Here is a 19,896-nt window from a genome sequence, read left to right as displayed (position 1 = left end):
CATTATGATAGTCAGAGTGTCATTTATTTGGCAAACAAACATGTGTAGCAATCTAGGATCAAGCATATTGATGCGAGGTTTCACAATATTAGAGAGTTAATTACATCTAGCAAATATTATTTAAAAGTGCTCAAACTTCAAATAATGCAGCAGATATCTTGACCAAATCAATCATGCTTGAACTTGCCATGATGTGATCGTCATGTATGAAATTTTCATAAGAGTTTGATATTCGCCAAGGTGAATATTGTTAAGTGTGACTCATATTAAAATAAAGAGAAATACAATATGTGAAAATTCTAAATAAATTTTAAGTCCAACGGTTTATTGTAGGTATGTGATTAAGGTGCAGATCATTTGTATTATTGTAAACTGAATTGTAATATTATATATTACTTATAAAATTGTAACCTAATTATTAGAACGATCAATAAAAGTATATATGTTCTATAAAAATTCTTATGATTATTGTCAATATAATATTGCACGCCTTAACATTTTGTTCTAAAAACTATTTAATAATTTTCAAAATTTATACGCTATCAAGAAAAAGTCTTACTATAGTTAAGTATGAAATACACCGTATACAAAATAAATATATTACTCCATAACACTTTTGAATAAATAAAAAAAAAAACTATTGTCAATATAGTGATTGCACACCTCAACATTTTATTTTCAAAACTTTTTAATAATTTTCAGTCTTATACGTCATCAAAAAAGTCTTATGATAATTAATAAGTTTGAAACACACCATATGCAAAACAAATATATATTGTCAAAAAAAATGATGCTTTATTCATGAAGTCTTAACAGTAAATCTTGAGTTCAAATAAATTTCAAAATAAAAGTCAAGTTCAAAGATAACAAGGAAAATACACATGTTAAACAAATATCATATCATAAACTCATCATCCAAAGTAGTTATAGAAATTAGATTAAAGGCTGTGTCTGCATTTGAGTTGATGCAAACATTACAATATTACATTACATCTGATAATAACTTGGTATACCTTTTGTACTAATAAAGAACAGGTATAATTGTTAAGAGTCTTCATCAGACAATATATGATCCGAACATGTTATGGGCAATCCTCATCCTACAAGCCGGTTTTGTAGGGTTGAAGTAAGTCCAACCACATTTCTTAACAATAACCTTCCATATCAAATAGATATATATCATAAAGCAAATCAAGAAATAAAACTGACTCAGAATCTTCACAAACTTTCTCAGTGTCTTCCATTAACAGCAAGACCGTGTCGCGAGCTAGTGAAGCCTTTCTTCTGAATTTCCATTTTGTGAAACTCAACTTCAATGTTTCCGTTATTCTGATTTTCCAATTTGTGGAACTCGACTTCAATGGTTTTGGCTATTTTTGCATCATCGGGGTCTGGCTCTGGTATGTCTACATAGAAAGATTCTTGTCTCATTAGCGGTGATGACTCCGCAGAGTTAGCTTGCTGCTTTACGTGGTTATAGAGTTGTTGATGGAATGCGTGATTGAAGGAGAAACAGTTTTCGGTAACTGATGCAACTGCGCTATGTCTCGATGACTTGGAATCTTGTTTTTTGCAGAAGTGTGGGAGAGATCCATAGTCCATTACCTTGAGTAATTCGTCCTTGCCACAGCCTTGCAATACCTGGATTTTCTTCCTTGTTCTTTCTTGTAAAAGAGGCTTTACAACCTTCCAATTATTATTGAAGTAAAAAGATTCCAGTTGTTAATCTTTCGATTTCGATATTATGATAATGAAATTAAAGAGGGAGAAGTGAAACTCTGGTAACATTAAGACAGGCACAAACCTTCCAACACGCGGAGAATACGTATGGTGCATTAACGATATAGTATGTGTCTGTTTTTTCCGGGTAGTTCAAGTCATCTATCGTAGATATAGCTGTCAATAGCTGCAAAAGGAAATCAAACACGGACTGTCAACTATAATTGCAGTGACATTAGCGTCGATGATAACAAAGTCCAAAGAATGAGAGAAGCGGTGAAAAAATTAAAACATTTTTCGTTGATTGATAGCATACCCTTAATTGGTTGAGTGCTGAAAATCTCAAACCAGTCATATCCAAGACTTTCACACAGGTGCCACTATATCTTCCATACTTCTTTGTAGCAGTTGGCTAAAATAAAATTTTCAAATACGCAAAAAGGTCGTGAGAAAGTTTATACGAATAACTAGTGGAAAGACGAGCAATAATGTGTTGGTGTTTCCGCTTTTGGAGTTCCCTTTGTAGTATGATACAGATTAAATAATTAGGTACTCACCAAGATCACCCGATCCCTATATTCGTTCACTTGGATGTGTGACTGTATATAGTATTTGTCCTGAAAAAGAAAGTAACTCGTAATTTAATATCACATAGATGATTCTACGGAGTTTAGATACCACAAGCCGGCATTGAACAGTGAAGAGTTCAGGTAAAGCTTTGCTTTGCAAGTATTAGTATCTATCATATTTTAAAGATGTGATGAAAAGAAACGGTATGATGAGATCCTTACAGATGCTTTGTCATATGTACTGAGCCCAACGCCAACAGCGATGACTGGTAGGCCCTGGAATAATTCATCCGAAAAACGAAAGAAATGAGAAATTGTGGAATAGAAGCATTTCAGATGATCTAAAAAGACGTCGTTCGTCCTTTGTTATACCTCTTTTGTGTAGCCAGACATTCCTATGAGTTGAGAATCTCGCACAGCTCTGTACAAATCTGTCGGGATTGGTTTCTGATATACAAAAGGAGATAATTCAATTTAATATTGTTATGAATTATGATCTGATTCATAACTCCGTTCGATGAAAGAATTCAACAAACAAATTTCACGAAAATATAACCAGAAAAACAGATAAATTTCTAAGAAGAAGAAGAAGAAGAAGAAGAAGAAATTGTATGGAATGAGAGAACTCACCGCTAAAACTTTGTCAATCTCGTTTTCCACTCTCCAATGTAAACAATCAATTAACTGCAACAGTTTAAATTGTCAGAAAACTATCTACATCCAAAGATCAAAAGTGACGCAACATGGCTGAAATTTCATCTAAGAGATTTTACCAAACATAGAAGATTTAACTAACCATTTTATGAGCTTTGGCAACATTTCCGTCCCGAGCTTTGAGAAACCGCCCTAACGTTTCAGCAGGATATCCCTGGTGCATATTCTGAAATATAAAGAGAAAGGTTTCAGGATAAAAAAACTAGTAAGACGGAACAAATTCCTTACTCCTCACTATATGCTTAACTAAGGTCATGTTTGGACAAACAAATTAATTAAACACGTATATCATATAAGTGCTTATGGATGAGTTATCTCAATAACAAACAAAAAAACAAAGTCAAATTGCTTTCAGATAAATTATAACTTGTTTTCATAAACTATCCTAGAGAGCTTATTAAAATAAGCTGAAAACAACTTATTGATATCTCTCAAACCAGTTTCACAAATACCTACATGTAGTAGACAAACTCAAATAAGTCCATCCAAAGAGCCCTCAAAATTACATAGAAAATGAATGATTAAGTGTATGTTTGATTACACATTTGCAGCATCCAGAGTTGATTCTAGATATGTAAAATTGATTTTTGACATGTTTACTTGCTCTCAAGTATAATTGATTATGTTTTCCAGAATTGCCAAGTACAATTTTACCGAATCAATTCACTTAAAATCAATTTTCTTCACTACGGAATAAAACACAAATATACTCCCTAAACACAAATATGTAGAGGCTTAAAACACAAATAAAGGAAAAAATACATTAAAATATTCTTATTTAGATGCATCATCACCAAATTTAGCATAATATACTCTCTAACTCTAAGATTTCTTTCCAAACATCAAAATTTACCCTTTAAAATTAACCATATCTCCAGAAAATTTCTTAGCAACTGAAAGGTTATAGATCAGGTTAAAAATGGTTTTTCTTTTTCAAATCAGGTTATAGATCATGAATCATAAAACTCCAAAATCAAGATCAAGCAAAAACACAACAAAATCAAAAACCAAACCTTGAATGTGATCTTCTGCTGCTCATCCACTACAACAAAAAACAAAAAACTTCAGTCAGTAATCAATCAACAAAAGATGATGCAAAAACATTAGAATGCAAACCAAATTTGAATCTTTTGAAGCATACCATTGTCCAACAAAGACTGCAACTGCTTAATTGCATCTTGATTTCCCATACCCATGATGAAAATTCAACTGAGAAATTTGCAACTGGATTAGATCTTATAAAGATTGTTATAGTAAAAATGAAAAACAGTTGTAGTTTGGAGACAGAAAAGGAAGGTGAGAAAGAAACCCTTGTGATGAAGATTGTGTGTAAAGATTTGAGAGCATGGAGGGAGGTTAAGGTGCTTTTGGACTTTGTTGCAGCTTCCTTTGTACTGAGTGGTTAGCGGTGAAAGAAGAAAAAAAAATGTGGGAAAATTGAAGAAAACTAATCAATAAATAGGAGTAACAATTTTTTTTAATAATTTAATTAATTCATATTCCCAATAAATGCAAATAAACAATCCCATTAGTTTAAGCAGCTGCAATCGTAGATATGTAGGATAAAAATAGCGGTTAACTGATAAATTAACTGATAGTTTATACCTTATAACTGATGGTTGATGACAGATAGTTTATAATTTATGGCTGATGGTTGAGAATGATAACTGATAAGTTAATAGAATTGTTTGGTAAAATTAGCGGTCAAATAACTTATAAATGTAAAATGACACAAAAGATATTTAATACATAATTATTTAATTTAAAATTAAAATAAATTATAAAGGATAAAAATGAGTTTATGCTAAAATAATAAGAATAAAAAAAGAAGAAAAAATGATAAGTTATAAGCTATAAATTAAAATGCTATTTGAAATAGCGTCTGAAAAATAAGCTATAAACTAGTAAAATAAGTTATAAGTTAGTGATGAAAAGACCATAAACAGATCTAAATTGTCATATGAGTTTATAAGCTATAAGCTATAAGTTGTAAGACATAAACTCAATTATGTCTCACCAAACAGACATAATAAATTTAGGTACAATTTTTTAAGTAAGATTTAAATTATTTTTAATAAACATATAACAAATTTATTTAAATATTATTTAAAAAATGAAAATAAGAGAAAATTATATTTTTTTAATATATTTTTTGAAAAATAATATAAAATATATTCAAAAAATCGTATCTAAATTTTCTTCCGTAAAATAAAATATGTGATTTATACAAGAGGATTCAAATTCAATTCTGAATATGAAAAGTTATTAATTTAATGACAATTTTTTTCCTATCTTTACAAATTTATCAACTAATTATTTAATATAATTTAATTTTGTCATATTTAATTATTTATTAAATAGTTTAATGTTTTTAAAACAATTTATTCTATCTTAGTTTTTCCTTACTCAACTTATTAATTTATATTATAGTTATTTGACGGTGTGCAAAATAAACTATCTTATATTGTTTAAAATTTAACATAGTTAAACTATTATTAAATAAGACTGTATAAAATATTTGTCATGATTAAACGTTCGTAAAATAAAGTCGATTTATTTTATCACATTAAATTATGTTTAACTTACTCGAGACACCTAAAAGTCTGAGACGATTTTAATTTTTTCAATTTCGCGTAAAGGAATGTCTCATTTTTAATAATGAGATGTAAATTGGTCATTTTGTCTGTCTAATCAAATTGATACTGGTTTAATTGCAAAAAATGTTTGGTTTAGAAGTTGTCATTTTTATGAAAAATTATTAATTTTAATTATAATTTTTACGAGTTTAAGAAAGATTTGTTATTATTTTTTTCGTAATTTTAATTGATTGATAATTTTTTTCTTTTTATTTAAATTATTACCCCGTTTTGATATGTATACATATTGGAGAATCTTTAATTCTCTAGTTTATATCATCTTGTTTAAAAAAATTGAAAAAAAGTTCAACAACAAAAATAGGAATGATAATGAAATTGAGAGGGCTGTTTTATTTATTTAACTGGTCCGAGTGAAACCGTTTGGGGTTTAAATTTAGTTACATGATTTTTGGAATTTGAGAATTAAATATAAAGGGAGAAGAATAATATTTAAGCCTACAAAATATTTGTTTGCACTTATCTAGTATTAAAAGTAAAATGATTTGAAATATGTTTATGAAAAAGTAGAAGCTACATTTTGTGTGTGGTGGTTAGAATTTTGCTATCATTCAATAAAGTTTTGTTTTATTAGTGGTTTTAAAATAAAAGCAAAAGCATGTGCCTCCTTATTCCTCAACCAATACTTTATGAAGGTGGTGGTTGTTATTTAATATTTACTGACTTATATCTATTCATGAGTAGCTTTCATCGGATTTTATTATTAGGGGTGTTTGTTGATGAATTTAAATTGTATTTATATCTTATATAATTTTAAATAAAATAAATATTAAAAAATAATTTTTTAAAATATTAATAGAAAGTAATTGTTATACACGGTAAGGGTAAAAATTTTACATCGTTAATACATTACAACCGTACATAAATATTATTTTATAAAAAACTAAAATAAAAATCAAACTTTAATACAAATTTAACGGTTCTAATTAACCGACATTGTAAAAAAGATTTACATTGTCCGTGTATACTAATTAAATTCATATCAGTAACTTGTTTTCCGAGTCGAAAAAAATAATATTGCTAAAAACAATATTTATGAGATTGTCATTTAATCATCAAACAAACACTTTTTTATTATTATTAGTTTAAAATTATAATCTAAATTTAGCATATTTTATAATTTAAAATAGGTAAAGAGTTACACCACCACGAGTTACACTCGTTCAATAACTTCATTTCAAATAAATATTTTTTAAAATTAACTGTTAGATTGAAATATATTATCATATAAATTATACCTATATAAAATTTGATATTAATATTTATTATGTCATTGAATTACATCTCTATATATTATTATGTTTCAATTCAACGGTTGATTTTTAAAAATACTTATTCAAAATGAACTTAAACGAGTGTAATTCGTAGTGTAACTCTTTAGATATAACTTGATCTCTCCTTATATATATATATATATATATATATATATATATATATATATATATATATATATATATATATATATATATATATATATATATATATATATATATATATATATATATATAAATGCGTGTGAGGAAGAATATTCTTATTCCATGAGTAACTTTAAAATAGTTACTTTAAATCTTAACCCTTAATTTTTATTAATGTAACACTTTTAATTAATTATTTATATAAAAAATTTCATTAATCTAATAAGTTTAATTGATTATATATAATAAAAAAGAAAATTATCAATGTCAATTGTCATAACGTTTACAATTTAGTAATTTAATAAAATAATAATTTATTAAGTTTTTTTCCTATTACGTTTGATATTTAAAACTTCTATAAAATGAGATTTGTAACAAAAATAATTTTATTACAATGATTAAATCATTATTAAAATATTACTAAAATATTTATTATAAATATATTAGTTAGGATATGAATGTATAATATAATTCAAATATATTTAAAATATTTATTAAAAACTAAAATGATTTAAATTATAAATACTTTTCATGGCTAAAAGAAAGATCTAGAATAAATGTTTTGAAAAAAAATTCAAAATTTTAAAATGACCAGAAGAATAAATTGTCTACTCATCTTCTTAGTAATAAAATTATTTCATTTGAATTTCTTTATAAATCTTAACTAAGAAAATTAATTTAATTTAAAAAATTTAACAATGTATCTCATTTTATAAAATTGTATTTTTTTTAACAAATTAATTGGATAAATAATTTGTTTTATACCTACTTTTAAAATCAAACAAGACTCCCAAAATATTTAAAAATTTGATATAAAGTTAACTAAATGTTTTTCGATTATATTTAATATTTAAAAATTCCCAAAAAATAATTAATACGAAAAATATTTTTTATTTTTTATAATTATGATTAATAATAAAAATAAAATCATTTTGTTTTTAGTGTTAAATTTTTACTTGGTGTTTTTAACTCATATAACAATTAATTGATGCAATTTATCTTTGATATAACATTGGAAGAAATTTGTGAAAAAAATTTGGGATTGAAATGTATTAGAAATGGATTTGAGATTGGAAGAGAAGAAGAAGAAAATTTGAGAACAAATAATTTCTGGAGAGAAAGAGAAATGCATTGATCTATATAAGTCAATCGGCGTGAATATCACGTCGCAAAACACCAAAGCTCATAATTACTATTTTCTCAGCCTGCAATAGCCTGCTCCCAATCAGACTATTTCTCACTTAAAAGTTTGCGACGTGAATTCCAATTTACAACTAAAATTTTGAAAATTTTCAAACTCTCCATGTGAACGTGCTTTAATTTTTAATTTTAATTTTAAACGTCGCAACTATTTTTTTAAAAAAACAAATTTCTGACACCCACAATGTTTACGTTATATACATTATTTTAATAATAAAATTGTCAGTGACGTGATTATCACGTCGTAATTGACTTTTTTTTACCCGCGTGATAATCACGTCACAACTTCACGTGGCAATGAATATTGTTTTTCTTGGAGTGATAGTAGTAAAAAGAGTAAAACAATATTATAATAATCTTTAAATATTAAATATAATATTTTCAAAAATATTTTATTATTGTGATAATATGTTAATAATCATAATAGATAGAAATTTATTTTGAAAAAAATTTCCTTTTTATAAAAATTGTGAATATAAAGTTGATAAAAATTCAATAAGATATTTCTTATATAGAATTAATAAATCTTGAACGTTGAATCAGATGATGGATATTGATAATTCTTCTTTCTTACCATATATATATATATATATATATATATATATATATATATATATATATATATATATATATATATATATATATATATATATATATATATATATATATATATATATATATATATATATATATATATATATATATATATATATATATATATGGGGACGACTCAAGTGAGAACACTTGGTTATTATGAGAAATGAGAACAATGAATCACGACCATTAAATTTGATTTTAATGGACTGAATTGGTTTCTCTTTCTAAGATCCTTAATATTTAATGGACTGGATCCTAAAAAGAGAAACCAATCCAGTCCATTAAAATCAAATTTAATGGCCGTGATTCATTGTTCTCATTTCTCATAATAACCAAGTGTTCTCACTTGAGTCGTCCCCTATATGTATGTATATATATATATATATATATATATATATATATATATATATATATATATATATATATATATATATATATATATACCAAATCCGCTCCATATTATTTTTCACAATAAATTATTATATTTTAATTTAGAATTTATCTTTTTCAATTTATTTAAGAAGCATAATTATTATTTTTTTCTTTCGCACTCTGATTCTTAAGGGAAAGGGACCTTAGTAATCTAGAGTTTATGCCGAGAGATATGAACACTGGCTAAGTATTGTTTCCACCTAAGAATCGAACCTGGTATTTTCCAGATTGCGTTCTTAGTTTGATTAAATATATTAATTGATGTATTTTTTTTTCTTTTTATGATATTTTTTCATTAATGTATTTAAAACATTTATTTTTAAAAATCAAAATACTCAATTATCAACTTGACCTTTGAACCGGCCTTTCTTTTAAAAGTTGTTTAAGTGGTTGTGGTGGTGGGGGGCAACTTATTAAATTTGAGAAAAAAATTTGAGAATTTTCAAATTTATGAAACCGAATTGTCTATAATCGGTATCGTTGCATTTACACCTTCATAATATTTGGCAATGAAAATGTTGATATTTCTTATATTTTAAAATATAACATATTAAGCATTCTATTTTCTTCACACGGAGAAAATTTTGGTATGATGTATGCCATCCAGGTGCCAATGTTAAGCAGGTTTTCTTTTAAATGTAGGCAGCTGTTGTTGCTATATGAAAATTAGATATTTATATTGTGTTGTGGCCAAGATTCTGCCATTTTCAAGACAAGAGATAGAAACTAGATAAAGGTCAAAACTCATCGATAGCTCAGCCAAGAAAAACTAGAATAGTTACGTGTCACTGTCTCCATGTCAATGTTTTGTAGAACGGTCCAAAAATGTTCAAAAGTCAATAATACTATTACAGCATCTCCATTTCAAAGGATGAAAATGAGTCTTTTATTATGTCCTAAAGTTAGTTTTAATGGATTATACACTGTCATATGTGAATCCTATAATTTTAGTGGCTTACACTCGTTGCAATTATTTCCTACGTTTATGCAATTGTCTAACAGTTTCAAGTAGCTAACTTGCAATACAAGTAAACTCTAATAGATTATGAATTACATAAACAACGCTTCTCTATATTTGTTAGCTTTTTCATTCCCATATTTTTTATCGACATCAAATATTTCGTGATTAGATATACATATTGTAGTTATGTTAAAGTCAATTGGTTCTAATTCAGCCATCATATTTTTTTATTAGGTCACCTTCTTTATCTACTGATTGATTTGGAAGGCTCTTATAATCATTCCATATTTCTTATTGATTTTTTTATCTAATCGACCTTATTACCTTTTATTTTTGTGCAACTTCCTCTACTTGATTTTCTTGTAGCACGATTTTTAGATTGCTTGAGTTTTCACCATTTTGCATTGGATTACTTGAAATTTCTAGCCAGTTATATCCTTTGCTTTCATCAAATTGTACATCCTTGCTTATTACCACCTTATTCTCATTTGGTGAGAATAATTTATATGCATTTGTTGAGTGATACCTATGAGAATCATAGCTTGACTATTGTCATCAAGTTTCCTTCTTAATTGTTCAGGTACATGCATGAAACAAAGTGACCCATCGATTCTAAAATGGTCAACACTTGGTTTCAAACCTGTCTAGGTTTCATATAATGTCTTATTCCCTAGCTTCTTTGTTGGACCTCTGTTAATGATATGCACATCGGTTGAAGTTGTTTCATCCTAGAAGTTGTTTGACATTTGTCTTGCTTTGATTATGCTTTTTTTAAATATTTAATATGCACATTCTTTCTCTAATCAATATCATTGTATTGACATGTGTGGGGAACTATAATTTCATTCTCAGTGCCTTCTTTAATCAATTAAAAAAATCCATTTATTCTGTGAGTGTTTAGAACACAATTTGCGAGAATTTGAACATTATAAATATCGATTTAAAAATAAATTAATAAAATTAAAAATTATTTTTAAGAGACAATTAGAACATCCTTTTATTCCTTAAGTTGTTCGAACACAAGTTTTAGAACTTAATTGTTCTAAAACTCTTTTTAAAAAAAATAAATTAATCAAATTATTATAAAAAGGAATAATTAGATAAAGATCTTTTTAATCTTAGAGTTATCAAAACACCCGTTGCACAACTTGCTCGTTCTAAAACTCATTTTCACAATAAACAGTTAAAACAAATCAATAAAAAATCAAATTGTCATAATCTTTTTTTATTCACATTCAATCTATTCTTTAATGAATTCAAAAATCATTTTATTTGCGTTCAATATTTTTATTTATAATCAAATCAATGTATTTCATTCTATTTTATAAAAGTTCATAAATGTAAAAGAGACATTAGAAGTTATATTAGCTCCACTTATTAATCAATGGTACGTCTAGTCCCCTCACACCATGTGAGAGATTTTCCAATATGTTAGATCTTTGAACAAGTCTTACACCAAGACCTATTCAACATTCTTCTATCATAACAAAGAAGCACATCACTTCCTTGATTTCACAAGCACCAAACCTATGGTGGATTTTGAATAAACTCATTTCAAAAGACCTCTTCACAAACCATAAACCACTATGATGATTTTCAAGTAAACCAGAAAGCACATCATTTTCTATTTACAACACTTAGAAAGCACACCACTTTCTATTATAAGAAAAGTCACAACTCACTTGGTGATTAAATACGAGACTTAAACAAATAAGAATATGAAGTTGTTCTTGAATCAATTCTAATACAAACATAAATTTTCTTTTTTAATGTACAATTCAAATATAATAACCATAAAATGCTCATAAACCTTTTGCAAATACATGACAATTAATGCAGAAAAAGCTTCAAGATTTGGATGGAGAAAAACTTTTAAAACATATTTGAATTGTAGTTTAAAATTAAGTGAAAGAGGTAATTTGAAATCTAAAAATTCTTGCTATAAATACATTGCAAGATACCTATAGAAAAAGTGACAATGTTTAGAAAATGTTCATGATTAATTGCAATGATTTGAAAAAGGTTTCATGAACATTTGAAATGAAAAGGTTTCATAATGGTAGATGTAATCCATTGCAGTTTTATGTCAATCGGTTACATTTCCTGGAACGTTCAAAAAGTTTGAAACAGAACCAAAAAGAAATCGGTTACATTTTTTATGCAATATGTTACATTTATCATGATTTCAAAAAAATCAGTAAATGCTTGAAGCAATCTGTTGCACATAAGAAATTTTGCCTTTTAAAAGTTATGTTTTGATAGAGCATGTTATATGAATGATTGAGAAATATTTTGATAATATGAGATGAAGTTTCTTGAGCATCTAAATAGTATATAAACATATGAATTGCCATTAGAGTACCTTGGCCAATCGTCTAATCTTTTGATTTTTAAAGCTTATGTAATCTTCATAATTGATTTCAATATGTTTTTGTTTGATTTTTCTTTTATGATAAGGTTTTGTCTTCATTAAAACTTATTCTAAGATAGATGAATAACATCTTTTTCACACAAATCATATTGAAACACATTAACCTTGATTACCTCATTAGGGTTTTCTTAGGGTTTATAACACATTCACTACCATATCAGGGCTTTGCACTTATTCTCATTGAACCTCCGACATAATCTCCACATTAGGGAATTACATTGGTTCTCATTTGAACCTACAATACAATAAAGGGTTAATAGTCATTCACCCACTGCCATATAGGCGAGTTTTGATTTACCCCTCTTTTAAAAAAAAGTTTTGGATTACCCCCCTATAATTTTCGGGCACCCCCTAAACGTGTAAAAACCAGGGGGTAAATCAAAAAAAAAAAATTTACAAGGGGGTAATTTTTCCTCTTAGGGGGCAAAAAACTTAGAATTTTAAAATTATAGGGGGGTAATCCAAAACTTTTTTTTTAAAGGGGGGTAAATCAAAACTCGCCTATATGGCAGGGGGTAAATAACTATTAACCCTACAATAAAATATTGGTTCTTATTGAACCTTCATCATAATCAAACACTAGTTCTATCAAACCTTCAACACCATTCAATACTTTCTTTATCAACACGGGACTTACATCCTAAGGGTATTCATACAATCCTTAATAGTTCATAATTTTCATCCCATTGAAACTTTAGACTCGTGACATAAAAAATTTACAACTTAGTTCACAACAAGTATTTTATTGAAACATTGGACTTGCGACCTAAAACATTACATCACTTTACATAATTAATATTTTCCATGACATCATTCATACCCATAACCATAATGAACCCATTACCATATTTACAACTTCATTCACACATATAAAAATCATGAAACCATTACCATATTCACAATATCATTCACTCATATAAATATCACATCAAATTATGTAATTTCACAAAAAAAAATGCATAATACGGATAGAATCATACACACAACGTGAATTCAAGCACAAAAACAATTTCACATAGCATAAATTTGGTCATTCATCTTGTGCAACAACATTCATATTTTCTACTAGTCATACCTCAAATTTGAATAATTAATTAAAATATCAAACATAGTCAGAATCAAGTGAATAAACATGTTTTGGAAAGCTTAGAATGTCAATTTTAAGACTGTACTTTTTAATTTAGGACTTAAGGTCCTAATTGGTACACTTTGATCAAACAATAAGAATTGGTACAAAAATAGGGCATAATATTTTGTCCAACCCGTAACTAGTATTTCTCATACTCTACTTAATAAAATGGGACACTTATTAAGTCTAATACGTATGAAATTTTGTCTATTTTATTATGATATAAAGTTCACTCTTAAAAGACTTTTATAGAATGAGTATCCAAAATACTAACAACATGTTAAATGGTTGTGCTGTAGAATTTCTAGACAGTAGTTGAACTTACAATTAAGTTGTCTCAGCTTTTCCATAACTAAAATGATCCAAATCAAAGTCTATTTCATGCTAAATCATGTATAGTTTCTAATGGTTTTAGTTTCACTTCTAAAATATCTTTGTAACTAAAGTTATTAGTAAATGACTAACAGGACATACTAATCGCAAGTTGTATAATTTCAATCTTAGATATTTCTCACTAATTCCATATAATTACCGCTTCTTGTTGGGGTTGGTTGAAATATACATGTTAAAGAAGTTCCACATTGCTTAGTTTTGTAAAGAAAGAGAGAGTCCAAGGCTATGTATAGGATTTAAGTTCTTCTAAGTCTCACATCGCTTAGTTTTTTGAAGGAAGAGGGAGTCCAAGGCTATATATAGAATTCAAGTTTTTATTTACAAGATGTACCATTCAAAAGCACTTTAAGCTTGTATTTGACTTTTTATATTTTCTCTTATACTCTTGTTTTAGAGTGTTGTGAGGGGTAGTTAAATATTTGCTTTGGAGAGTGCGAGTGTATTAGGGCCTTGGGATGGTTAAGGGTAGTCTATATGTTGTAACAATTTTCACATAGTGTTATTCTCTAGTTATCATTTGACAACGGTCCTGGTTTTTCTCCGATTTTTGGAGTTTCCACGTTAACCTCTTGTGTTGTTATTTTGTTCCTCTTTTTTTATATTTTGTTTTTTTCCCAATAAGTGGTATCATAGCCTGGTTGGCTTGTGGGGAGCAAAGTGGGTCCTAGTATGGATCAAGGCTAGATATGTGGGTGACTCAAACTTGAGGGGGAGATATTATCATACTCTCTGATGAAGAATAAATTTCACTTGAGGGGGAGAAAAAAACCAGTTCCTTGTGTCAGAAATCTTCATGGCATGATGGTTAGGCGACATGTCCTGTTGAAGAGCCCATGACGAGATAAAAGTGTCTCTCAATGAAAGTACAAGCATGTGGATGAAAGAGATTTCACTTTAGGGGGGGCATATTGGATGAACTAACACTTGAGGGGAGATTGATGAGAAACAAGTGAGTTGTGTTGAGAAATAAGTGAGTTCTAAGTCCAATATTTCTTAGAAAAGTAGAGGTTGAGTACTTTATAAGGTAGAGGAATATGTGATGTCTCTCTCATTTGTTTGGGTGAGTCTTTGACCTTTAGGTGAGTGTTTGACCCAATATAAATATTGTGCTAAAGTCCCACATCGACTAGGAATAGAGGAAATGTTGGGTTTATAATATATTTGACTCATATCCCTACTACCTTAAGGTTTTGGATGGATATTTGGTGTCAAGGTCTCTTGTAACCATGAAAGTTGGACCCATTGACACTTTCGGACCTCGCTTTCCAGACTTCCCTAACAAGTGGTATTAAGAGCCTTGGTTTGGTGGAGTATAAATTTTAGTATGCTCTATGGTTTCAGTTTTGTCTGATCTTCCACATCAGAAAATAAATTTTATACTTTGTGTTGGTTGGGAAAATTTTGTTTTGCTGCAGGAAAGGTTTTGGCAACAATGTTAAATTTTTCAAATGTAGTGAAGAGTGAATTAGACAAATTTGATGGAAGAATCAATTTTGACTGGAAAATTCAAGTCAAAGATGTTTTGATACAATTAGGATTACATAAGGCGTTGAAAGGAAACATTTCCAACATGGACAACGAGAAGTGGGAGAAACTAGATTTGAGAGCTCCGAGTATAATGCACAGGTCTTTGGCTAAGAATATTTTTTTCAAATGTTCTTGGCATGTTATCAACCAAAGAGGTTTGGAAGAAACTTTGAGGTCTATGTCAAGGAAAGGGTATATCAAATCATTTATTGTTAAAGGAGCAGTTTCATAGCTTGCGTATGGATGAACATACAAAAGTATTTGGCCATCTAAGTGTTCTAAATGGTATTGATTTTGAATTAGAAGCTATTGAAGTCAAGATTGATGATGAGGATAAAGATTTGAGACTCATGTGGTCTCTTCCATATTCCTATGAGCATATTAAACCTGTTTTGATATATGGGAAGGTAACTTTGAATTTTGAAGAAGTTGTTAGTAAAATTATTTATGAAGAAAGAAGATTGACGGGTGAGGATAATACTTCTTCAAATTCAATGTTGGTTGCTAGAGTAAGGCCTTATGTGAATAAAAATAATGAAAAAAGTGTGAAATGTTGGAAATGTGAAAAGATTGAACATATAAAATATAAGTGTCCTGATGGGGCAACGTCCGAGAATGGCTCTAAGTTAAAAGCTAATAATGTCTCTCTCGCGATGAGAGAGGATGATCTTATTTGAAAATTGAGAAGTGTGTCCTCATGCCATTTATGCTGTCATGGAAAAGAACGAGTTATTGCTAGCGGGTTAACACATGGGTATTGATGCAAAATGTGTTATGAATTATGTCGATGGTTGAAGAGCTTCCTACCAACATGGAAGTTGCACCATAAAATTTCAACCTGGTTTTCTACATGTAAAAATTCTTGAAGTGGTTTAACTTCAAGTGAAGTATACTCTTCGTTAGGTGCAGTATGATAGTTTTTAAAAACTATGATTGTCGATGAAGTCAATATGAAAATTCTTTAAGTGGTTTAGCTTCAAGTGACTATACTCTTTATGGTGGAGTATATTTTTGGTGAAGACAATGAAATTTAATGTATTATTTTCAATCAAGGTGAAGATTGTTGGGGTTGGTTGAAAATATACATGTTGAAGAAGTCCCACATTACTTAGTTTTGTGAATGAAAAGGTAGTCCAATGCTATATATAGGATTAAAGTTCTTCTAAGTCCCACATCGCTTAGTTTTATGAAGGAAGAGGGAGTCCAATGCTATATATTGGATTCAAATTTTTCTTTTCAAGATTTACGAGTCAAAAGTATTTTAAACTTGTATTTGACTTTTTATATTTTCTCTTATACTCTTGTTTTAGAGTGTTGTGAGGGATAATTAATATTTACTTTGGAGAGTGAGGGTGTATTGGGGCCTTGGGATGGTTTGGGATAGTTTATATGTTGTAACAATTTTCACATAGTTTTATTCTCTGATTGTCATTTGACAACGGTCGTGATTTTTTCTTCGGTTTTGAAGTTTCCGCGTTAATCTCTTGGGTTATTATTTTGTTCTTTTTTCTCTATGTTTTGTTTTTTTCCCAACACTTCCTAAGATTCTATAGGGACCCTTAAGAGACCACACACATACAAAATTCCTAAATCATATCATATACGTTAAATCTATCTTTAATTCCCTAATGTTAAAACATCAAACATGTAGTGTATATTCATCCTAACACTACGATGTATGCATCATGATTGATTATTAATCAAAATCCCATACCTTAATTTTTTATAAAATATTACATTTTATAGCATCATCTAAACATTAGCTCAATAACGCCAATTCATCTTTCAAACATCACATGATATCAACGCTTACACAAAAATACATGAAAGATCGCAACCAAAAAGATGAAATTGAAATTAAATAATTAGTGATATAAGAGATACTCATGGCCTAAATTCATAAATTGACATCTCAAGGGAAATTCATATAAGAACTCATACAAATTCGAGGTTTAAGGGAAACCACACTACCATAAACGCTAGAATACCAATATTATGGAATAATGTCTCCCCTTTACCTTGTTTTGCAGAATTTCTTCGTAAATCTCTTAACAATGGTAAAATATCTCCCTTGCACAAACTCTACTGCAACCTTCTTGGTGAATTTGAGAGTTTTTTCTTAGATTATTGGAGAAGAGGCGTTTTGGAGAAGAATAGTGTATTTCTTTGTGAATTTTGTGACTGCTTGGATTTTCTCCCCTAGTACGTGTTTCTCTTTTTAACTCCTCTTTCTCCCTTTTTCTTTCTCTTTTCTATCTCTCTCATTTTTCTCTCTATTTCTTTCCTTCCATTATCTCTAAAATTTCTAATTTACAAATAAGTTCCTAATAATTAATAAAAATAATAATAATTAAAAATTATTATTATTATTATTATAATAAAATCATAAAATTATAATAAAATTAAAATAAAAATTAGAATAATATCTTAATTATCTTTTTTTGGATGTTACAATTAAGACACCATTACAATGATTAGAATCCCGAATCATAAATTCAAACCCACGTAGACTCCCTAACCCCTATATAAATATATTCTTGAACAATAGGGAAATGTGCACCATTTTTACTCTAGATATCTCTAATATCTCTTCACTTTTTAATTTAGACAATACTAATTTAGACTTTGAAGTATTTACATGAACTATCCTATCAACAAACACGTGGTGTTGCTTGAATATCTTTTTTAAGGCTTTGTTTGCGAGTTTGTAGGACTTTGGAAAATAGAAAGAATTTGGTGAAAAGAATAAAAAGATTTTGGAGGATTTGATTGTATTCATAACACCAAAAACTCTATGAAATGGGGACTCAAACATTGTATTGAAGGAAGGTTTTGGAGGGCTTACATAAATTTTCCAAATATCTTTTAGGTTACTATACTATTCTGAAAATTAAAAATTTAGTAATGATAATGACTCTTTTATCATTCTAAATAAAATCATTTTTTCAAAAAATGTCAAATATTTTTCTATGTTTTTTTAAATTTTCGTTTTCGAAAGCCTTTCTCTCCCGTCTCCTTCAAACTTGCAAGCATCTTTTGGGGGCAGTTTAAGTTTAGTTATGAGCCTGTCAACCTTATTCATTACAACAACAATAGGCAATCGCTCCTGAATTGCATGAAGTATTGCCCTCTCTGTGTTTACCATAACACCTTCGTCAGCATCAACAACCAAAACAGCACCATCAGTAAGCCTCAAAGCAACAGTCATTTCACCCAAAAAATTAATATGACCCAGCGCATCCATAATATTACACAAATAAGACTTAGAATTACTATCTTCCAACAAAAGCGACATATGAACAGCTGTAATAGAAATCTTCCTCTCTTGTTCATTAACCCGAGTATCAGTATACCTCACATGCTTCTCACTCTGAGAATTAAAAGTTGACATATGATGCGTCTGCTCCACAAGCATATCCATAAAAATCGTCTTCCCATGCTGCAAATGCCCCACCAACGCCACATTCCTCACCAACGAAGGATTCGACATCAACCCTAGCATAAACTGCAACGAAACGTAAGTTGAAGAATCCTTAACGCCCACTTCGAATTTCTTGTTCTTCACTGGCATAATAATCGGTTGTTTTAGTGGCTGTTCATCTTCGTGTATAACTAGGGTTTCAACGTCCTCGCCATAAACTTCTTCAGCGGTTGGGTAGTACTTTTTGTCCTCGACTAAAACTACTTGATTTTCGAGCATGTCTACATCGGCGGAGGCGCCGGTTGTCAGCCATCCGTTTGAGGGAGCTTCACCGTCGGATTCGGCAGCTCTGTTAGAGTCTTCGGGTTCATTACAGTCGGATTCTTATTCCCTGCCAGAGTCTTGGTCTGACTCGATTTCGGGGCCGATGTAATTACTGAACTCGTCGCATAAGCTGTCATCCATGATGAAAAGTGGGAATGGATTGAGAGATGGAGTGTAAGTAGCACCGGAGAAGAGGTTTTGAGCGGGGAAGGGATTTTTTGAGAGGTTTTCTTTTTTTGAATCTTTTCTTAAAACAAATATGAGAAACTTGCAATTGCTTTTGATATTTATGATTAATTAAGGAAGAGGTTTTTGTTGGTTGGGATTGTTGATGATAATTATTGTAGTAATATGAATAAGAAGATGATGAATAAGATGAGTATAGGTTAGGATTAGGTGGATGTGGTGAA

The 19,896-nt window shown here is 29.0% G+C and overlaps 1 protein-coding gene across 1 annotated transcript; it reads right to left on the bottom strand.

The window, feature by feature from the left end:
* Positions 1-933: 933 nt before the first annotated feature.
* Positions 934-4,442, bottom strand: LOC131635943 (SEC14 cytosolic factor-like). The gene is made up of 11 exons (XM_058906580.1): positions 4,312-4,442; positions 4,144-4,211; positions 4,016-4,044; positions 3,085-3,168; positions 2,919-2,972; positions 2,661-2,735; positions 2,511-2,564; positions 2,277-2,336; positions 2,036-2,131; positions 1,805-1,906; positions 934-1,686 (listed from the first exon to the last, which is right to left on the bottom strand). Exons 2-11 carry the CDS (start codon positions 4,196-4,198, stop codon positions 1,231-1,233), a joined length of 1,065 nt encoding a protein of 354 aa, XP_058762563.1. The 5' UTR covers positions 4,199-4,211; positions 4,312-4,442; the 3' UTR covers positions 934-1,230.
* Positions 4,443-19,896: the final 15,454 nt, after the last annotated feature.

Source organism: Vicia villosa, unplaced genomic scaffold (assembly GCF_029867415.1).
Source record: "Vicia villosa cultivar HV-30 ecotype Madison, WI unplaced genomic scaffold, Vvil1.0 ctg.001596F_1_1, whole genome shotgun sequence".
Classification (NCBI taxonomy): domain Eukaryota; kingdom Viridiplantae; phylum Streptophyta; class Magnoliopsida; order Fabales; family Fabaceae; genus Vicia; species Vicia villosa.
This window is presented reverse-complemented; position numbering and strand designations above follow the sequence as displayed.